General features: G+C 35.1%; 1 protein-coding gene across 9 annotated transcripts in view; it reads right to left on the bottom strand.

The window, feature by feature from the left end:
* The window catches only part of CCDC73 (coiled-coil domain containing 73), a 65,264-nt gene that overhangs the window by 11,063 nt on the left and 34,942 nt on the right, over positions 1 to 19,259 (bottom strand). For 7 of the 9 annotated variants that reach the window (XM_027735771.2, XM_027735767.2, XM_027735778.2 and 4 more), the window contains 7 exons: positions 16,828 to 16,907; positions 11,434 to 11,562; positions 11,038 to 11,097; positions 8,422 to 8,526; positions 4,216 to 4,326; positions 2,573 to 2,704; positions 264 to 299 (listed from right to left, as the gene is read on the bottom strand). In XM_027735771.2, coding sequence (XP_027591572.2) covers positions 264 to 299; positions 2,573 to 2,704; positions 4,216 to 4,326; positions 8,422 to 8,526; positions 11,038 to 11,097; positions 11,434 to 11,562; positions 16,828 to 16,907 — 653 coding nt within the window. The remainder of the gene's footprint in view (positions 1 to 263; positions 300 to 2,572; positions 2,705 to 4,215; positions 4,327 to 8,421; positions 8,527 to 11,037; positions 11,098 to 11,433; positions 11,563 to 16,827; positions 16,908 to 19,259) is intronic. The other 2 variants (XM_027735777.2, XM_039390473.1) reach the window with 2 other exon arrangements.

Below are 19,259 nucleotides of genomic sequence, written 5' to 3'. Positions count from 1 at the left end.
GCTTCCCTGTCATTCTGATTTGGAAATTGTATGTACTAAATCTTTTTGTTTTCTAAGTTTTTTTTCTTTGCTCTGTATAGCCTTGGCACCACATTTTCAAGCTTTCTGAACACACATACTAGAAATTTCCTTTTTATTTCAGGAGAGCTGTAACTCTTTTATAATCTTTTGCTTCTAGGAGCTGTTTCCTTAGACAGAAACACCAAACACCACAGTATAACTCTTTTATACAGTTATAAAACAGCTACTGCAGTGGATCTTACCATGTTTGTTGGCACGGGCTGAACTGCTGAATGCATCTGAAATAAAAAGGATAAAGAAAGGCATAAAGGTTACGATTCCTTTCCAGATTTTCAGATGGGTTGAATAAACCTACTCTTCAATAACTTCAAATGACTGCTCAGCCCTTCAAAAACAGGTCCAAGATGCATAAACTAAAATACCTAAATATCAAAACTATTAAACCTGGATTTTAACTTTTTGCCTGTGATTTAGTAAAATCTAAATAAGTAACATACATATACCTAAGATGACCTTTCCCTCAACAGATTATTTCATACTAGGAAATTCAAAAGCTGCTCAAAACCAGATCCCTCTCTACATATACACACAAAAGAATTACAGCAACCCATTAGTAGGTGTAGCCCTATTCTCTGTTGGTGCACAGCTGTATTACAAATCATATTAAATTAAATGTTAAGCACGGTAAGGTTAAACTAAATTGCAATCCAAGTCTGGAATGAGGTCTGATACTGTATCTTTCTTTTAAGAAGGCCCTTTGCTTAATTACTATTCCAGAGGTGATCGATATGAAGAAGTTTACGTACATTCTAAGTTTCATGCCCCACAAATAATTGCAGGGATTTCAGGTTGCACTAGGTGTAAAAATAAATATATGCATATTTCCTTACTACACTTGGAACCACAGTCAAGATCTAAATTGCAGCCAACCCCTTTCCCTTTTATGTTTCACTACACACTGACTCATTACTGATACAAGGGAATCCCACAAATCAGTACAATCAATATGATCTGCTGCAGCTCCTGTAGTTTCTTGGCAGTGTCCCACTGGAGATTTGACTCAGTCCAGCCTGCCTAGCTTTGGAAATCTAGTGATTGTACAACACAAAGTGGTGTGGCAATTTGCCATAAGATAGTGTAAGATGTATACTCAGAAGACATCTCAGACTTTCTTCCATTTATGAGCATAGCTTTAAGCTTTTCTGCTTTCAAACCCACAGTGCTTATCATGAACGACTCATTGCATTGACTCTGCAGAATCAATTCCTAAACAGAATTGATATTTTGTTTTCATTCAAGGAATCAATGATTTTTAAAAGTTACACCTTTTGCATTATACCACATAGAGTTCATACAGCTTTGGCACAATGAGTAAGTCTAACTTCCCTTGCATTATTAAGCACAAAGCAGCAGATGTGCTTCTGTGTGTGCTTGAGTATGAGCTATAAACATACATTGTGAAGAAATTTATTTTAAGTTCTTCCAAATTCTAAAATACTTTTGCAGTTTGTAATTTTATTAACAATTAATAGACTAATTCTAAAAAAAAAAATAATCTGTCTTTTCAGTCCTAGTATCTCCCTATTTTCCTCAATACTGAAAGCAAAATTGTATACATGAAAAATGAGTTTTCTCTTCTTTGAAGGGTAAGTCATTATTTGGATGTAAAAGTAAATGAAAAAAAGGATATAACCAATACTCAACAGAACAACAGAATACACTCATTGCACAGGGAAAGTTTCTTATGGCTTCTGACTCTTCCCATTTTTTTCAATTTTATAAAAGGCTGGAATACAAATCTGCAATCCAGTTTAATCATGGGATAACACAGAGCTGCAGGGCTCTTCCTTTTGTCCCAAAAGACCATCTTCATGTGCTTAACCACTTGCTGACTTCTCATATGTGCTCTGAATTCAGAGCTGAACATGGACTTGGTTCCCCCCGCAATGCAAGCTCAATTCTAGTCGAACCTGCACCACATAAAACAGTCTTTCACCTCCTATATTCATCACCTGTTGAGTTTGCTGTGCCTTTTAAAGGCTCTAAGTGACATAAAGGTTGGAGTTGTTAAACTAAAACTAGAACTTCTATAACCTGTATATTGATTAAAAAGAATCTTCTGATTTGAGAAACATGCATGCAAAAATATGTCTGTGAAATAGGATTTAGTGAAGACGGGTTGTTTAAGATAACTGCTAACTGTTATATATAAATTTATTAATGAAGTAATATCTCAGGTTTCTATGATATAAGCACCCCTCTGGATGAAAGGGGAACATTCTCTGGGTACAGTAAATTTTAATAGTATTTTGGATCACTGATAAATATCACAGATAAATTTTTAGGTTTACCAATGTCAAAGGAAGATCAGTGGACATGACAGACAAGATCAGAAAAACTGTCATATCTCTTATTCTCTAAAATTTTTAGAAGACATGGATGGTACTGCAGCTGGTAGAGACACAGACAAGATCAGAAAAACTGTCATATCTCTTATTCTCTAAAATTTTTAGAAGACATGGATGGTACTGCAGCTGGTAGAGACACTTACCTGCAGATTTTTGACTTGCTCAGACTGCTGATTTCCCTGAGGAAGATGATAATCTTCAGGATGTCCATGAAGTCCTTTAAGGGAATTCAGCTCATTTTTAATAGTATCTATTTCTCTTCTCATGTTTTCCTCCTATAATAATTGAGAGTACACAGAGCACACAAACACTTTACTGCATGTGCAGATATGTAAACCAGCATTTTACAAGGGTATTGACAGCTCAGAAAATTAAAGTAAATCCTTAAAAGAAAAGTATAGATGCTGAGGAATTTCTTTGCACAAAGTAATTGAGCTCTTTAATTCAAACCAAAATTTTAAGCACGTTTCCATTGCAGATTATACCTTTTATTAATTGAGTTTGGGTTTTTTCCCCACCATTTACTGCAAGTAGCAACACTCAAAATAAGTGAGATTTGTATTTGTAGCTTTCTTCTTTTTTTGGCTCAAAGATAAACATGATTCTCTGCCTACACTGTCAGGAAACTACAACAGCAAATAATTTGCCTGGCACTTTACTTCTGTAAATAGCCTCAAGTATCCAATGCTTCTTCAGTGAATATGTAACAATTAAATTTCTGTATTTAGAACAAGAACTTGTCCAAACCACAAGTTGTAAGAAGGGCAATTTTACAGAAATACCTTCACTTCATTTCCAAAGATCTCCAGAGCAGGGTATAATGTTAACTTTACCAATGCAAAATGCTGCTATACTTTAAGAGACCAAATTTCTAGTTAGCCATAGCAGAAACATGAAAAGGAAAAAAAAAAAATCTTCTAAAGAATAGTTGCAAACATTCCTGAGAAATAAGCAGGGCAGATCCAATGTCTATACATGAAACTATGGTATAAAACTCTCCAAGGAATCAAGGACATCAAATTCTCCCAGGGAACTGAGCATCAGAACAGTTTAGTTATTTTGCAGCCTCATGGTTGCAGTCATCTCCATAGTGGCTGCACTCAAATGAGTTAGCCCTAGACAACAGGATTACAAGGACAACTTTGCATTATTTCCCCACAGCTTCCCTGGAAATCCATCTACCAAAATCAAAACCTTTCTGGCAGAAGGTGCCAAATACATAGAAATAAAAAAGACAGACTATTAAACAAATGCTGCTTAGAGTCTGGTTTCCACACACTAAGCAGATCTTGTCCTATTGAAGAGGTATCAATCTTTCCTACTTGTAAACATGCATTTATTATTGCAGACAATTTTTACAGCTATGGTGTTTTGCTAATTGTTTTGGATTAAATAATTACAGAAGTACTCTTTAAAAGTAATGAAGTTGTAGAAAGAATGTCAAATTGAAGACAAATTATTGTTTAGGTGTAGACAGAAGTGAATTCACTGGGAGGACATACAAGACATACACCTTTTCTTATCCCCTTTCACCCTCAGTCCACACTGAAGAATTTCTGTCAAATCAGAACTGCAGGAAGAGCACTGACCTTTTAGAGCACAGAAGTCAACCTAAATCTACCTTTAAAAAATACTCATCTCTAGAAGAATCTGTGTTACTGGAAAAGAAATTGGTTTTATTGTATTATTTCTGCAATATTTTCTTGGCTTTTAGGAATTGCCTGAAATGCTTGATGACTATTTCGAAAACCTCTTAATACTCTAACATTTAATTTAATAAACCTACATCTTTTTTCCAAGTTCTTAGTGCTTTCTCATGCTCATTCTGAAGATTAAGGAACTTTTCTTCATTTTCCTTTGCCTTCTCCCTTTGCAGCTCATTATCTCTTTCAAGGGCCTGCAATAAAATTAATTATCCAAAAAATAATCAATACCACATTAATGAATTTTGATGTGTTTTATGTTGCTTGGACCTTTGCTTCTAACATGCTGGAAGTGCCATACAGATCAGTGATAATGTGCTATCTCAACAATAATTTTCATAAATTAACAGAAAGGTGCTTATAGTTTAGCTAACAGGAAACAGGGGGAGGTTATGAAAAAAGAAATGGCTATAAAAGGGTATAAAAACACTTGCCATTATTCAGTTTCACTGCATAAGTTTTAATGTTCTGAAAAAGTAATATAAAGTCCAGAGATGAGAAATATGAAATGTAGCATATCTAGACCTGCTGTACTTAAAGAAAAAACTACTGTATACTGAAAGAAAAAAAATTATTTTTCTGAACAGTTTTTCTGTCCTAAATTCTTTATTAACCTCTCTTATAAACTGTATAGTCTTTATATTCTAAAACATATCTACTGGAACATGAAGTATACATCTGATTATCCTTTAATTTATTTTTATTAGATCACTGACATAGGAGTGCACTGAAATAACAGTAATACTAAGTTTTATACAATCATAACTGTACTTGCAACATTTTGGGGTTAACTCTTTCAGCTTTCCCATGATAAATCAAAGCAAGCTCCTGCAAACCAACAGTGTCTTCACACGCATTTCAGGTACTCTTGGAATTTTTATCCTATCACATTTTTCTAGCAAACAATATGGAAGATTAAAGACTCACTGCATCCATGACCTACTATATACTTGATAATGTAAACACAACTTTAATGCATGCAGCTATATGGCCAGCTACATATTTATGACTCTGCTGAGCTTCTTTGAAAGTCCACTTGAAAAATGTTAAGTTACAGAGGCAAGACTCCAAAGTAATTCGTTTTTACTAAATCTTTTACCTAAAAATGAGTCTACTTGATTCACTTAGCATCAATTTTAAAATGCCTGCGTTAATTTAGCTACACTATTAATAAAAATATGTCTTACGGATATTAACACTGGGAAAATTCAAACTACCTTGCACTTTTGTACACTTGGGAGAAGTTCTGTGTAAGAACATAATGGACCTTCTTTGATAGATTATACAATGAAAAAGATGAGACAATTCAACAATACATAGTCTGAATAATCACACTGATGTAGCATCTTTCATCCTGTTGTATAAACAAGGAATCCAAGACCTCCTCTCTTGGATAAACCCTGCTCTTAACTCCAGGGATGCTTTTACTTGCATCTCAAATGCAACCTCCTCAAAGATGGAATATTATAGTTATTCACAACACAGCCCTTAGGGCAAAATACCTGAACTGATCATATGTTAAAGCCACTCGTACAGAGAGGGGGGGATACCTGAATTCCTGGCATTCTCAAGTATTCTGTTATCTGGTAAAGAACTGTAACTTGTTTTTCTGAAGTCATAATGGCATTGGCATCCTAGCACTAGGTATGCATAGGCAGAATGAGAAAGGATCCTTTGGAATACGACCTTGCAAGCGTTCTGTCATCTTAAGCCTAAAAATAAATGGTCATTTCTTGTGAGCATAAGAATAAAAATATTTCCACGGGACTGTACAATCATTCCTTTCGGTTTTGGGTTATTCTGAAGAAATTTTTTTGCTCGATGAGCAAGGCCCACAAATTTGACAGGGAAGTGGAACAGAGCACAAGAACAGTACATAAGCTTTAGATCCCATTTATCATATTGAGGCTCTAGACTCAATACAGATGAAATCAATAGTTCCCAAATTGGAATGAAAGTGCATAGACGTTCGAGTTATATATTCAGCTCCCTATTTTTAAAGTTCCATTTGATGTTTTAAAAAAGTGACAATGCAAAATAAGATGCTAACTTTGTCTCATTCCCTGGAATATCCTGGTATTTGTATCAAACTGTCAGCCAAACAAGTAGCTATAAAAAAGCAACGATATTTTATGACCACTGTTTTAACTGAAAGACAGACACTTCTGATAAATCAAAACAATCCCATGAGTTCATCTGGAAGGAACAAGAAGCTGTGACATTCACTTTTAATATCACACTGGATTTACATCATGCTGTTTAAAGGAATCACTGCATTTTATGCATGTATTTATAATGTTTACAAAAAATAGATCTATTAAAACATCTAGCCACTTTTATGTCTCCAGATGTGTTCTCATGAAAGCTTATCACTCATATGTGCTTTTATAAATGTTATGAGTCCTTTAATTCCCATTCTCAAGTGAGAACATCTTGGTTTTGAGAATGCACAGAATCATCTCACAAAACTCAACTGGGATCAAATCTTGGCTGAACTTAAGTGACACAGTGGAGCCTAAGAAGGAATATTTACATCAAACTAACCATCAGACCAAGAGCCTCTTATTAGTTATCCATGTCTTGTAACACCAATTTCATCTAAAGTACTTATGCCTGCAAGAAATTACCTTTGAAGGCTGCACTGAAGCTTTGGTGATTAGCAATGGTTTGTGCTGTAGTTGGAACAGCAGGAAACAGTAATAACTCCCCAATCTAAAATAAACAGACCCAAACCAAAGCAGGGTCTCTAATCAGAATTAGTATAATCACAATCAGATATCAATTTTTGGCCTGAACAGGCTGCACAACAGAGACTTGCACTCAATTCATACCTTAACAAGAAGAAAACAAGCTATACTTGTAGACATTTATGTGCAGTCTTCAAAGGGAAGATTCAGAGATACCATTTACAGTTTTAGCTGGAGCTTTAAAGCACACTATAAACTTTATCTGAGATGGGAAACAATAGCTCAGAAATACTATCAGAAAAAAGCACTTTTAGAATACACCTGCTATTCAGTAATGCTGACACAAAGATTCTAAAGGGCTCCCATAGTATGTAAGTCATCATCAGTAAGGTTATATACCAATTAAATTATCTTGAGCTGCTGGTTTAATTTACAAAGTAATTTCAATGATCTTAAAAAAATAAAAAGCACATTACCTTCTTACTCTAACAGAAAACAGTATTGTATGAACAGCAAGGAATCCAGCTGTTTCACTGGACCCAACATATAAATAAGAGAAGTTACAGAAAATCCTGCTGCTTTAGGCAATTCTACAGCCAAGGGACTGTTCAATTAATCTTTTAATTCCTAGAGAAATTTTAGCTAGTTTCTGATGGAAAACATAGCTCACCTTTAACCTTACTTGTTTAATCAAGATGCAAAAGTGCTACATTTGTGGCACAAGGCAAAATACTTACAACTATTAAAAATCAAAGTAAGACTTATGGGAAGTTAATCTTATTTAAAATTAGCATAGAAGCATTTACTTAGAAACAAAAGTATACATGCACACTGGAAGTTTAATTTGAAATTATCTATCTTAGTTCAAAACCTTGGCCTCACAGGCCAAAGAATGGAATAGCTGTGGTCATGCATGGACAAATACTAGATAATAATTATTAACAGACCAATTAATGTTTGTACCTGAACTCTGCATGGCACATCTGGTGGGAACAGATATGACCTTCATCTTTAGTGCACCGTGGGCCAATCTGCTACTGAAATGTAGAATCCAAACTGTTCTGAGCTACTTTTATGTGCTGAAAGAGGAACTAAGGAGTGCTGGAACTCCACACTCTCCATGTGACCACTTACCACCTCTAGAATAAATATGACACCAGACAGTACAGCAAGAAAGGGCCAAATATATGCTCTTTCTTAGGCCCTCTGCTCTAATAAAACTGAGGGCAAGCACTAGCTATGACTGAAAATCTGAAATTTGAAGTGTTTTCCAGAAATTTATACCAATACGCAAATTACAAGGAAAAAAAAAGTCATAAAATTATTTGATTTCAAAATACTTGAAAGCAAGCCCAAAGCTGGTTTGGGTTTACCCTCCAGAAATGGCTGCTAAGAATGGCAACCATGATTTACTTTTGGGAGAGAAGTAAAAGAGGGAAACCACAGCCTGTGCTTCAAGGTTCATGCTGACAGTTAAGGAGCTGAGGGAGCAATGGAAGTGAGGTCAAAAGTTCTGAAAAGCACACTGATGTCTTTAACAGCCCTGAACTTAAAAATTACAGAAAAGATAGTAGCAGCTTGTCTAATCAAGAAAAATCCGACCTGATATTCCTCTTTCAGTGCATTTAATTCACTTTCCATTCTGGCATTCATTTGGGTTATTCGCTGAAGGAGCTCCTGCACACACTGGAGAGAGCTGAGAATTTCCTTGTTAATACAAACAGAAGAGGATACATTAAGATTTTTGTTTCTAGAGTTTAAACATTAACATATGTCTTTTAGATTATTTTTTGTTTCTGTCAGTGTTTACAAAATCAGGCATATAAAAAAATACTCCAAAATCAGCATTGGGGAAGAGTTTGTAGGGAGAAATCAGAACAATGCCCAGTTTTTCTGGCCTTTTGCCTTGGAGAAGACAACATTATTATGACTTACTATAACTTACTCTTTTTCAGAGAATTTTCTTATAATTAAAATGAAATCCACTAATACTTTAAACACACTTCAGTGCAAATCTAAATAAAATATATCAAATCCAACCCCACTGTGAGTTCAATTCAGGACAGAGTAATCTTATGTTACCATATCAAAGTTGTGAAAAATATGGAAAATCCCATAGAAATTACTCCACTAATGGATTACCCTTATGTGACATTATTCTGTATCTCCTGATGTAAACCCTAATAGATGTGAACTGTCACATATTAGCCTTGCATCATATGGTGCAAGTATATCAGATTTTGCTGTCACTATGTGAACTTTTGTGGTACCTTCATCAAGAAGGTATATTGTTACTTCATGAAGAGTGAATTCTAAAAAAAGAGCCACCTATAATGAGTTGATTAAAGTGCCATGCATTTACAAACCCATGGGTGCTGCTGTTAAGTTTGTTGCAGTTAGTTGAAAACTGAGAGGGGGAGTCATTTTGTATCAAACACTACAGAACACATTCCCAGAGTTTCAAAGACAAGAGTGAATGATCCAGACAAGGCAATCTCTACTCCCTAAAGAACAGTTACAGCAGTTGCTAAAAGAAGACCTGCACAGGAAAAAAACACTGAGTTTCAGACAGAAGCCAGTCTTGAATGTGCTCAGCGGCTTCAAAATACATTGAGAGCAACATATTATTAAAACAAACACTTTCACATACTTGCCAAGTGCTTTCAAATTACTCTATTTTTGGTTCTATTGGATACATAGAAACAGCTGACTACTAAAATAAAATCATTATTTTGAGTGTGCTCATTGTTTTTCATGCATGTATACTCTTATGCAGAAATAAATATTTTTGCACTGAGCCTCACTTAATTTTTGGTTTAATTTTACATCTAGAAAACTGAACTACAGAGCTGTGGAGTGTCTATCTGACAGGTCAGTGGCAGAGCTGGCCATGATTTTTAAATCTAGTACAGTGTTCACCCAACTAGACCAGATTGCTTCTCTGTACACAGTTCAGTGCAAATCAGCTACAATTTAGACAGCATTTCCAGCCTCAGCCCAAGAACCACTGAAGCCAAAGTTTCAGCTGATCCAGATGGTGAATTATTAGTGCTCCATAACACAGAAATCCATGTCTTCTAACCCAAGCTCTTGGAGAAAACACAAAGTGTATCTCTACACTAGAGCCCTCCCCAGACTCATACCAAACTCCTCCATATGTTAAAACTAACCTACCAAACCAACCCCAGCAGTTCACACCGAACAAAACAGAGACACAAAGCAGAGTCCTTCTCTTAGATAACACATATCAAATATGCATGTGAATTATGCTACATGCATCTCCACAGAAATGCTTTTAGTGCATTCAGGGCTGTGAGAGTAATGAGGCCTGAATTTGTCTCTCATTTTTTTCCCCCTGTGTTTATTGGCAAGTGTTTATTTTTTTTAAAAACCAGGGTTTTACAGACTGGAAGAGTGCTGCTGGATGAGCCTCCAGTGTGTACCTCTGTGGGTACACAAGCAAGCTACTGCTTTTGTCCTTCCCTGAGAACAAGAATGAGACACTTCCCTGACATGTTCCCTGTAGACTGAAAACTCTACAACTGCTCAAGAAAAGAAAAAAAAAAACAACCACCCTTTTAAGGCTTAATATTCTGCAAAGCAGTGTATTATGCTGTTATTGCAGGGAACAAAGGTTTTTTTGCTATGTTTGATACTTGACTCCATATACCTTGGTTTGAATACCAGCATTTGCTCTGGAACATACCTGAGTTAGCAATAGAAGAGAGTCTTAACTCTGTTCAGGCAAGTGTAGATGGCATCTTACAGTCAAAATGTTTATGTTCTGTATGAATGGAACATTATTTCCTTTGCATACAATTGACAAATTATTCCAATTTTACCTGGTTTCAACACCAATTTCAACCATTATTATAATAAATAATAAGGTAAATAATGAACTGTTGGCCACCAGAAAGCAGAACAACAAGCATGTTACACCAGCCTTTCTGCTTATCTGTACTGAGCTGACATGGGACAACAGTTTCATGGGAATACCAAGTTTCTCCCATCTGAATTCAAAACCAAAAATTTAAGACTTGAAATGAAATAAAGTGACAAACAATAGACCTTGTTCTGGTAATACTCCTTCTAAAATCTGAGCAGCAAACAACTGAATTTAACTAATTTTTGTAGCTTAGTATAATAATTTAAGAAACTTAAACATGAAATATAGCACTCAGAGCTCTTATTTAAAGTAGCAAAGCTGTATTAACTCACCAGCTTTTCTTCTTTAATGTGAGTGTTTTCTTCTTGAATTTTTTTACTAACTGCAGTCTCCTTAAAAAAAAAAAAAGGAGCATGAAGAACAGTAAAAGGCATCTAAAATTAGTGTCAATTTTCCTTAGTAATATTGTATTAATGTGAAATAGCGAATCATCATGAGGCTATTTAAAGAAATTGAATTATATTGAAATGTCTTCTTACCCATTTTTTTTTAACTATGAAATGATACTGATATTCATAGAATATTTATTTCCCTAGAAAAGGTTGTGCTGGAAATAGTTTCGTTGTATTGTATATGGAGTTAATAGAAAGGAGTCACTGATCTGTACATCAGAGATAACTTCCAGAAAATAATCACCAAAAATTTAACTTGTTCAAATTCCAAAATACCATTCTGATTTTTTGCTGCAGTTCTTGAAACTGTTTTTCCTTCGCTGCAAGATTGATGTTTTCTTCTCCCACCCTGTACTGAGATGTGACCTTGGACCTTATCAAGTCTGTAGTTACTTTCTTCAGTTCCTTAACACAGGAAACACGTATAAATAGTTCATCCAGTATAGGCATTGCAATTCAAAACACAGACAAAGCTTTTAAACTACCCTGAGTTCAGGCTCTACTTTTAAATAATGCGTGGAAACAACAGAACAAGTTAGAGGTACTGAAATTTGTAAGACTGACTTGCTAAACTTTAAACTTATCACAGGTGACTAAAAGTTTATTTTCAGAGGTAAAATGTTATTGTGCTGATTTTACTCTGTTTGAAGTATTTACTTCGTCATTTTGTTATTTTCTCTTCCAAGAAGTAGATCAGAAGTGGACATTGAGTTGGTATTGGTAAAACCTCCTACACTGAGATATATAATAGGAATAAAGTACTATTATAACTACTGTGTATGTTCCTGGGAATGAGGAGGGGAAAAGGAAGAACAGTGATTATCTGGTAAAAACAGGAACTGGCTATAAATTTGAAGGATCTTTGCTTTTCCTGTAACATTAATTACTTACTCTCAGGAGAATGCTAAATTAATTTTATATTAGAGGCTTCTATAACATGATGCCTTTGATTTTATAGTCTTTGTGCTCTTTTAAATATCCTTTTTTTTGGTTTTGGTATCTGTTTCGTAACCAGTTTATTCCAAGCTCCTAGTGCAGCAAATAAACAGCAAATGCTTTGATCTCATTAAATTACAACTTATAGTTCCTGGAGCCATAAATATTGTGCCCTGTTCTCCCCCACCCCTCCCATTCTGGTACAAGGTAGTCTGTTTAATATCTCTCTCTCCTTGAGTGCTCTGACGTTTACTCAGACAAACAGCAGAGGTTATGAATGCTGCTCACAGATAGTATCAAGAATTCTTCATGATGCCATAGTGGTGAACCAAGCATTCAGAATGGCAATAGTTTTATCTAGCAACCAAAGTTTGGTCTGTTTAACTTTTCTTCACAAAACTGGAATTCCAGTTATCACAGACAGAATTATCACACACCAATGGTTTTGACTGTTCTGGACAAAATCATAGAACAGCACAAAAGAAGAAGGAAAGATTATGTTGTAGCTGAAATTCACAAAGTTTTATGGAAAATATAAGTATAGGTACTACTTTTAAATAAATCAATTCTTTTTCTTTTTTTTTTTTTTTGCTAGAGGCTTTATTTTTCATGTATTTTAGCCACAAATAAATCCAAAATTATCTAGTAAGTACTAAGTGCAATTGCAGAATCAATTACAAAACCCAAAGACAGCAACGCTTTAAAATTACGATATTCTGTAAGCTAGTAAGGCTTTTTCCCATTTTTTCCAATAAAAACATGCATTAGTAGCACTGTTTTTACTAGAAGGCTCTGTAAAGAAATGTGCAAGGAGAGTTGCTGCAGTTAAGTGGCAGAAGGTGCGAGCAGTTTTAACTTTGTACAGGTGAAAATGTGCCCTGTGCCAATCTGCACAGAGAACTGGAACAAACGGATAGAGAACACACCTGACAGGCTGTGGCCACACAGGCAGGTGCAAAAGCCTGCCATGGATATGGTACCATGTATTTTCCAAAACTCAGGCTTTACAGTGTGGAGAAAAAAAATCTTACTACTTATTTTGTCATGGGGAAAGAACAAGTCACACGAAGTAAGTCGTGCCCTTGAGGTAGAAAAGATGCCTGGATTTTCTTTGTAATTAGCAGGTGGATGTGTACAATCCATCTGGAACCGAACCCAGATTTGCTAATACAAAGCTGTAGGCAGGAAAAGCCCAAACCAGCTAACAATCAAAACCCAACACAAACTCCCAAAAAACCAACACAAATGAGACCACCAAAAACAATAGCAAAGTTTTCCATAGTGAGTTAAATCGCAACCTGTGTAGCTGTAAAAATAATATAAAATAATTTATACGTACATACTTACATATATTTTCTTAAAATTTCACTCTCAAAGTTTCTGCTTTATTCTAGTAGATTTCTCTTATTATTAAAGTTACTAGTAGTGTTCAAAAACATATAAATTAAATTGACCATGGAACATATTTTATCAGTTTTCGAGGTGTGCCAAGAAAGAATGACAAGGCTTTAAGCCCATTCCTTTGATGTGTTCCCAGAAGCACACGCTGAGGGACGTGGCTTCAAAAACACTTCATGCCAGCCTAAGTCAAGAGTGTCACAAAAACCCTGTCTGCACCTTAAACCTGTTTTCCTATTGCATGTTGATCTAAGCTAAGACTTCCACCTTTTTCTTTTTTTGTCGAATGTAGTTTTGATCAATATGAAATTTTAATTCTACACTATCTCAAGGCTCATAAATACATTTTCCAGATTGCAAAGGACTGGAAAGCAGCCAGGGTAGGCAGATGTAACCACTTCCCAAGACTACGCTGACACCTTATGCAAACTTTAACTGTCCTAAAATTATAACTACATCTTTTTGCTCTCTTCCTAGATTGGTGCTGCTCTTTTGTCATCTTTTGGGTCTTGAGCAGCATTAGTTGGTTTTTTTTAAGCAGCAGAATGAAAGAAACCTTTTTCTTGGCCAGATTTCAATGCAAGCATTTTCACAGTGGTCGAAAAGAATCCTACCACATTGAATATCAAAACGTTCAAATCCAAAAGCAACTGTTACCTAAAAGGAAATTTTGCCACAGTCCATTACATTAAAATTTAGGAACTGGAATTGAAGCTGGCAATGCCAAGAGACAACTACAACCTCTCCAAATAACATTGCTTTCCTGACATCCCAGAAGACTAAAGCTGTGCAGAGTAGACTGCAGCTTAACCCAAGTTTACTGTTGTACATATTTAACACCACCCAGAACATACATGCAATTTCATTATATTGGAGATTAGGGGCTTTTCATCCATAAATGTTGAATTGCATTCACTAACTTCATATTCCCATTAAGAACAAACCTGTGAGATCATCCTGGTCTGAGTCAAAGTAATGGCTGTGATAAGAGCTGACAACCAAATTAAGATTTTAGTACTATGGACAGTCATTCCTGCTCCAGCACTGAGGCTACAGAGGAAAGAAGTTTGAACCCATAAGTTGTCAGAGCTGTTAGAGTTCAGTCAAGTCTCCAAGGCAGATAAAAACAGCTTTAGAAGTTGTCCAAACTTGTGCTGTAGATATCAGGACTTCTTTCAGCTATGTAGCAAGTGAAAATAGCCTGCTAATCCCTTTTCCAAACTCTTCTAAACAGTCCAGTTCAGATTGTTCAGAACAGGATAATCAAACACTAAAAAAACAATAAGAAATTCAGAAATAACAGAAATAAAGGCATTTCCTGGTGAACTGAAGCAGCCAGATTAAGTTTCAGTTGGCCCCTTCTTCTGCTTATCTAACAGTATTTTATTTAAAATTCATCACCCATGACCTTAAGAATCAAGAGTACAGTTGAAAAAAGAGTGGATCAAGCAATATGTTTAATTGTTGGAGTACATAAATCATATCAAGTTTCTCACACCTATGTTACTCACAAATTTCACTACGTAAAATTTCCTTAAACATTTCTATTTTCTTATCTCTCAAATGACTTCCCCTCAGAGAATGCTAAGTAATTCATTAGTCTTGGTTTCTTACCAAAAGCAACAAATCCAATTTACTGTGATGCTTAAATATTTCTAAAATGCCTACATTTTTTATATACAATATATTACAATAAAGATATGCTGCATTTTAGATGAATGTCCCTCCTTTTGTCACATACAAGTTATTTACCCTTCTTTAAAGGAACTGCACAGTCGAAGTGTACCCAATGCAAACAAAGTCGTGCCATTGACACCTTCTGATATTTTTCTGTTGCTCTTCCACCCATCAAATATTTCATATAAATATATATAGCTTTTATATATAACCTATCATTTGAATTATGTAGCTAAATGAACATTTTTGAATTCCACAAAGCCTAACTGTGATTTAGACATTAATCTGAGAATTTTTCCAGTGTTTTGCTTTACTATTATTGTGTTTCTCAGTCTGCTTTTATGATGGTAAGAGTTCTGAAATTTTGAGATCCAACAATCACTTCAAAACTTGATCTTTTTGATACTGAGATCTGGCATGTTATATTCTAGTATGTAACTAAGCAAATCTAGATTGAGTCCCTCACTAATTTTTAAGGTAGCTATGTAATAAATATAAGAATTAAGTAAAGCACTAGAGAAGGTAGGAATGAAACAAATGAAAAAAATCTCAAACTGTTTATATTTCAAGATAAAGGTAAATTTTAAGTCAGGCTTTTAATGGCATCAAACTCCAAAGAACCTTAACAACAAGAAGCTGCATGCTCTTAAGAACAAAAACCAGCACTAGATTCAGGGAGACTGTTCAAATACTTCTGTAACTTCAAACCCCAGTTTTCAGGGAAAGACAGGTAGTGGCAGGTAAGCATCCATTTTTGATCAATATAGATATAAACATAAATATAAAATGTATATAGTCCCTGTTCCTCGTGTACAAATTACCTTCTTTCCCTGACCCTTTTTGTTTTCCAAAAGAATCACAATCTTTACAAATATTCCATGGTAGCTCAAAGCATTCATCTGGAAACTGGGAATTAACATGAGGCCAAGAAGCCAAGACAATCATGTTCCCTATCTAAAATCATTAGAGAATCTAAGGGAGAAAAAAAAACTTAAAAGAAGAGGGAAATGGAAAGATAAGGAGATATAAAAAATATGTGTTGGGGTAAGATACTGAGTGTACAGAATAAGTCTGACTTAAGAGGATCCTTTGGTTCTTCTTCTGTCAGCCCTTAAGAAACAGCTCAAAAGGAAAAGAGAACTTTATCCTTCCCACTGTCACATATGTTCAACAGTGTAACTCAAAAATGTACCTGACAAATAGTACCTTCTGAAGAGATGCAAAGAGAAAAGAGCTCAGTGGCCAGACAACTTCTTCGTAAATAAAATTATTATAATCCAATGTCTCAGCTGCCTGTCACAAAACTCTCCCACTTCTGTCAGAGGTTCACTTACACAGTTTATCATCTCTGACTAGACCTTTCCACATCAGATGGGAGAAGCAATGACAACACAGCACAGGAAGAAGAGAGGTCATTAATAATTAGCAAGAAACAAGCAGGATGCTGTAGAGGTAAATAAAAATTCCCAAGTTGGAGAAATTATTCAGAGCTGCTCCAATTTTAACTGAAGTATCTGTGGAAGCATGAGACTAATTTAGCCATGTCACAGAATGAAAAACTGTTCTGCTGCTTGTCCACTACTCCCATTAATACTGCAGAGGCTTTTGGAAGTCCCAGAGAATCCTGTTTCTACTTTCAGAAATGCATCCCATACTTACTTCCTTCAGATTACTTATTTCAGTCTCTTGTCTTTTGTTCACTGCAGTCAGTTTCTTATTGTGCTGTATGGCTTCCTGCACTTCAAACAAAAGTGAAAGCATGTTAATAGACTTCTATCAATATTTGATTTATAACTGCAACGTACGCATATATAATTCATAAAATAACTAAACATCTTCGTGGAAAGGAGACTAAAACTGAAAATATGATTCATTGATTTTTTCTGTGTGGTGTGATACAATACTGGAGGATTACATCAGGTGGTACCAGTTGTTCTGTACCTCAAACAATGAGAGAAGACTCTTCTCTATGTTGGTTTGCCTTTTTTGTTTTCAATTGTAATTTAATTTTTAGTGTAACTTGATGACATTTTTTTAGGATCTGTCCATGAACTTTGAATCCTAGTTTTGTTTTTTAACTAAGGCTTTGCTTGTGATTTTCAGAGGAACATAGAACACAATGGGCCATAATGGACAGAACATACAAATAATTGAGTTAACAGATGTACAGAGTTATATGCATGTAGGCCATGGGAGATAGCAAACAGCAGGGGATAATGCAGCAGAAAACTCTAAGAGTAACCTCTGTCTCTTCTGAAAGGGAAGGGAATTTTCTCTCAGACTTTATACAAGTCAAGATATCACTGGGAAATTGCTTGAAATTCCACAATGAAAAACTGAAGATATTCACTGGCCCCTGGACTTTTTCAGTCACCTCTATTCAATCTTAGTATTTTCATCCTCTGAGGTGTCTCTTTAGCATTTTCTGTTTTCTGATTCCTCTTCATTCACTCCCAATCTTTTTTCTTCTGGCACCACACTTGAATACAGGAGCTCTGCACACTCCATCACACCCAGAAAGTCCTTCCCTTTTCTGCTAAAGATGCTCCATCATGGGGGAAGATGGACATCAGCCTTACAACACAAGAAGCAATTTTGCAGTTTTGTGTGAGAATATGTGCTTTAAACATTAAAATACTGAAGAATGTAACAGCTATCTTCTGATACAGCTTAGGAAAAGCCCATACACATACAAGCAAGCAAAAATTGGTAAAACTCTCTCCTATCCTTCAACAAGAGTCATGTGCTCACTCTCTTGCTTTAAAGTACTAATAGTGGGACATTAGTTAGCCAATAAAGTTCTGGATTTATTTCCAATTCTGGTATTTTCCCTCCACAGCACTATAACACATCGATTTCCACTTCCTTGTGTCCCTACATATTGCTTTAATACGGCAGATAAAGAACAAGCAGCTTATAAATTTAAACCATTTGCACAAAATTGTTCCTACCCTTTCCTGCCTGACCTTCCCACTGAGAGCAGTCTCTTGCTCAGAATTTACAGGTCACCTCCATGCCTATTGCACATCTCACACACTGCCATGCAAATTGAATTCTCTGCAGTAAAGACACACTAGAGTCAAACTGGTGAAGATATTGGCTCCTTGAACAGAAGCAGTTAGTAACCCACTTAATCTTTTCTAGAGGTTCACTTTGCAATTATTGATAAATGTAAGTAGAAACACGGCAAAAAAAAAAGGTTTTTTATCATTCAAATGTAATAAGTACTGAGAGTAATTGTTATTTTTCCTAGACATTGCAAAAAGACTTTTGTATTTGATATAACAGTAAACCCCTGTCCAATGTAAATAAAAGCAAAACACAGCAATATTTTATCTTTATATGTTTTTATTATTAAAAATTAACCTCATAAAAAATTGAATACAAAAAATAACTGGAGGTACTGAAATATCACAAATATACACGGAATATGTCACCAGTTTATTCAAACTAGATCTGAAAATAAAATTTTTGGTTTCAGGCAGAAACTAAAAATTTAGTAAGATTCAGTATTTGAAAAGTTTTTTGGTGTTCTGGATGGTTTTTTGTTTGTTTGATTGACTGGGTTTGTTGTTTTTGTTGGTGGTTGGTTTTGTTTTCAGTGATACAACTACTTCTTTTCCTTAATAACACTTACTTTTGTTTATGTCCTGTGTATGTGTTTACATGGATGCAAACTCCAGGCACATGAAACAATACAAAAGTCTATATCCTAAACATACACTGTGATGTTTGCATGGAAATTTATCACTTTGCTATGAGAAACAAGGATCTCTCTTTCAAATTAACACGTACAAAACTTCATTTCACTGAGGTATTTTTATTACCTGGTTATCCGAGTAATTATTTGACAGATAAAAATTAAATATTTATAGAAAATAAAAGTGTGTGGAATAGTATTTTTGCCTGTTGGTAGTTTCACAAATAATTTTGTTATGTTTCAGCACATGAATGGGGATGTGGTACAGATTTATAAAGCTTGAACAGACACATAACAAGAATCTACATAACAATGATAACTGCACAAAATTATTCATAACACCCTATTTATTTATTGAACTGGTTTAAGATTTTATATTTCTGTACAAGAA

This window comes from Pipra filicauda, unplaced genomic scaffold, assembly GCF_003945595.2.
Source record: "Pipra filicauda isolate LSUMZ 115617 unplaced genomic scaffold, ASM394559v2 scaffold82_size2718185_pilon, whole genome shotgun sequence".
NCBI lineage: Eukaryota > Metazoa > Chordata > Aves > Passeriformes > Pipridae > Pipra > Pipra filicauda.
The sequence above is the reverse complement of the archived record's forward strand: the minus strand, read 5'-3'. Positions and strand labels throughout refer to the sequence as shown.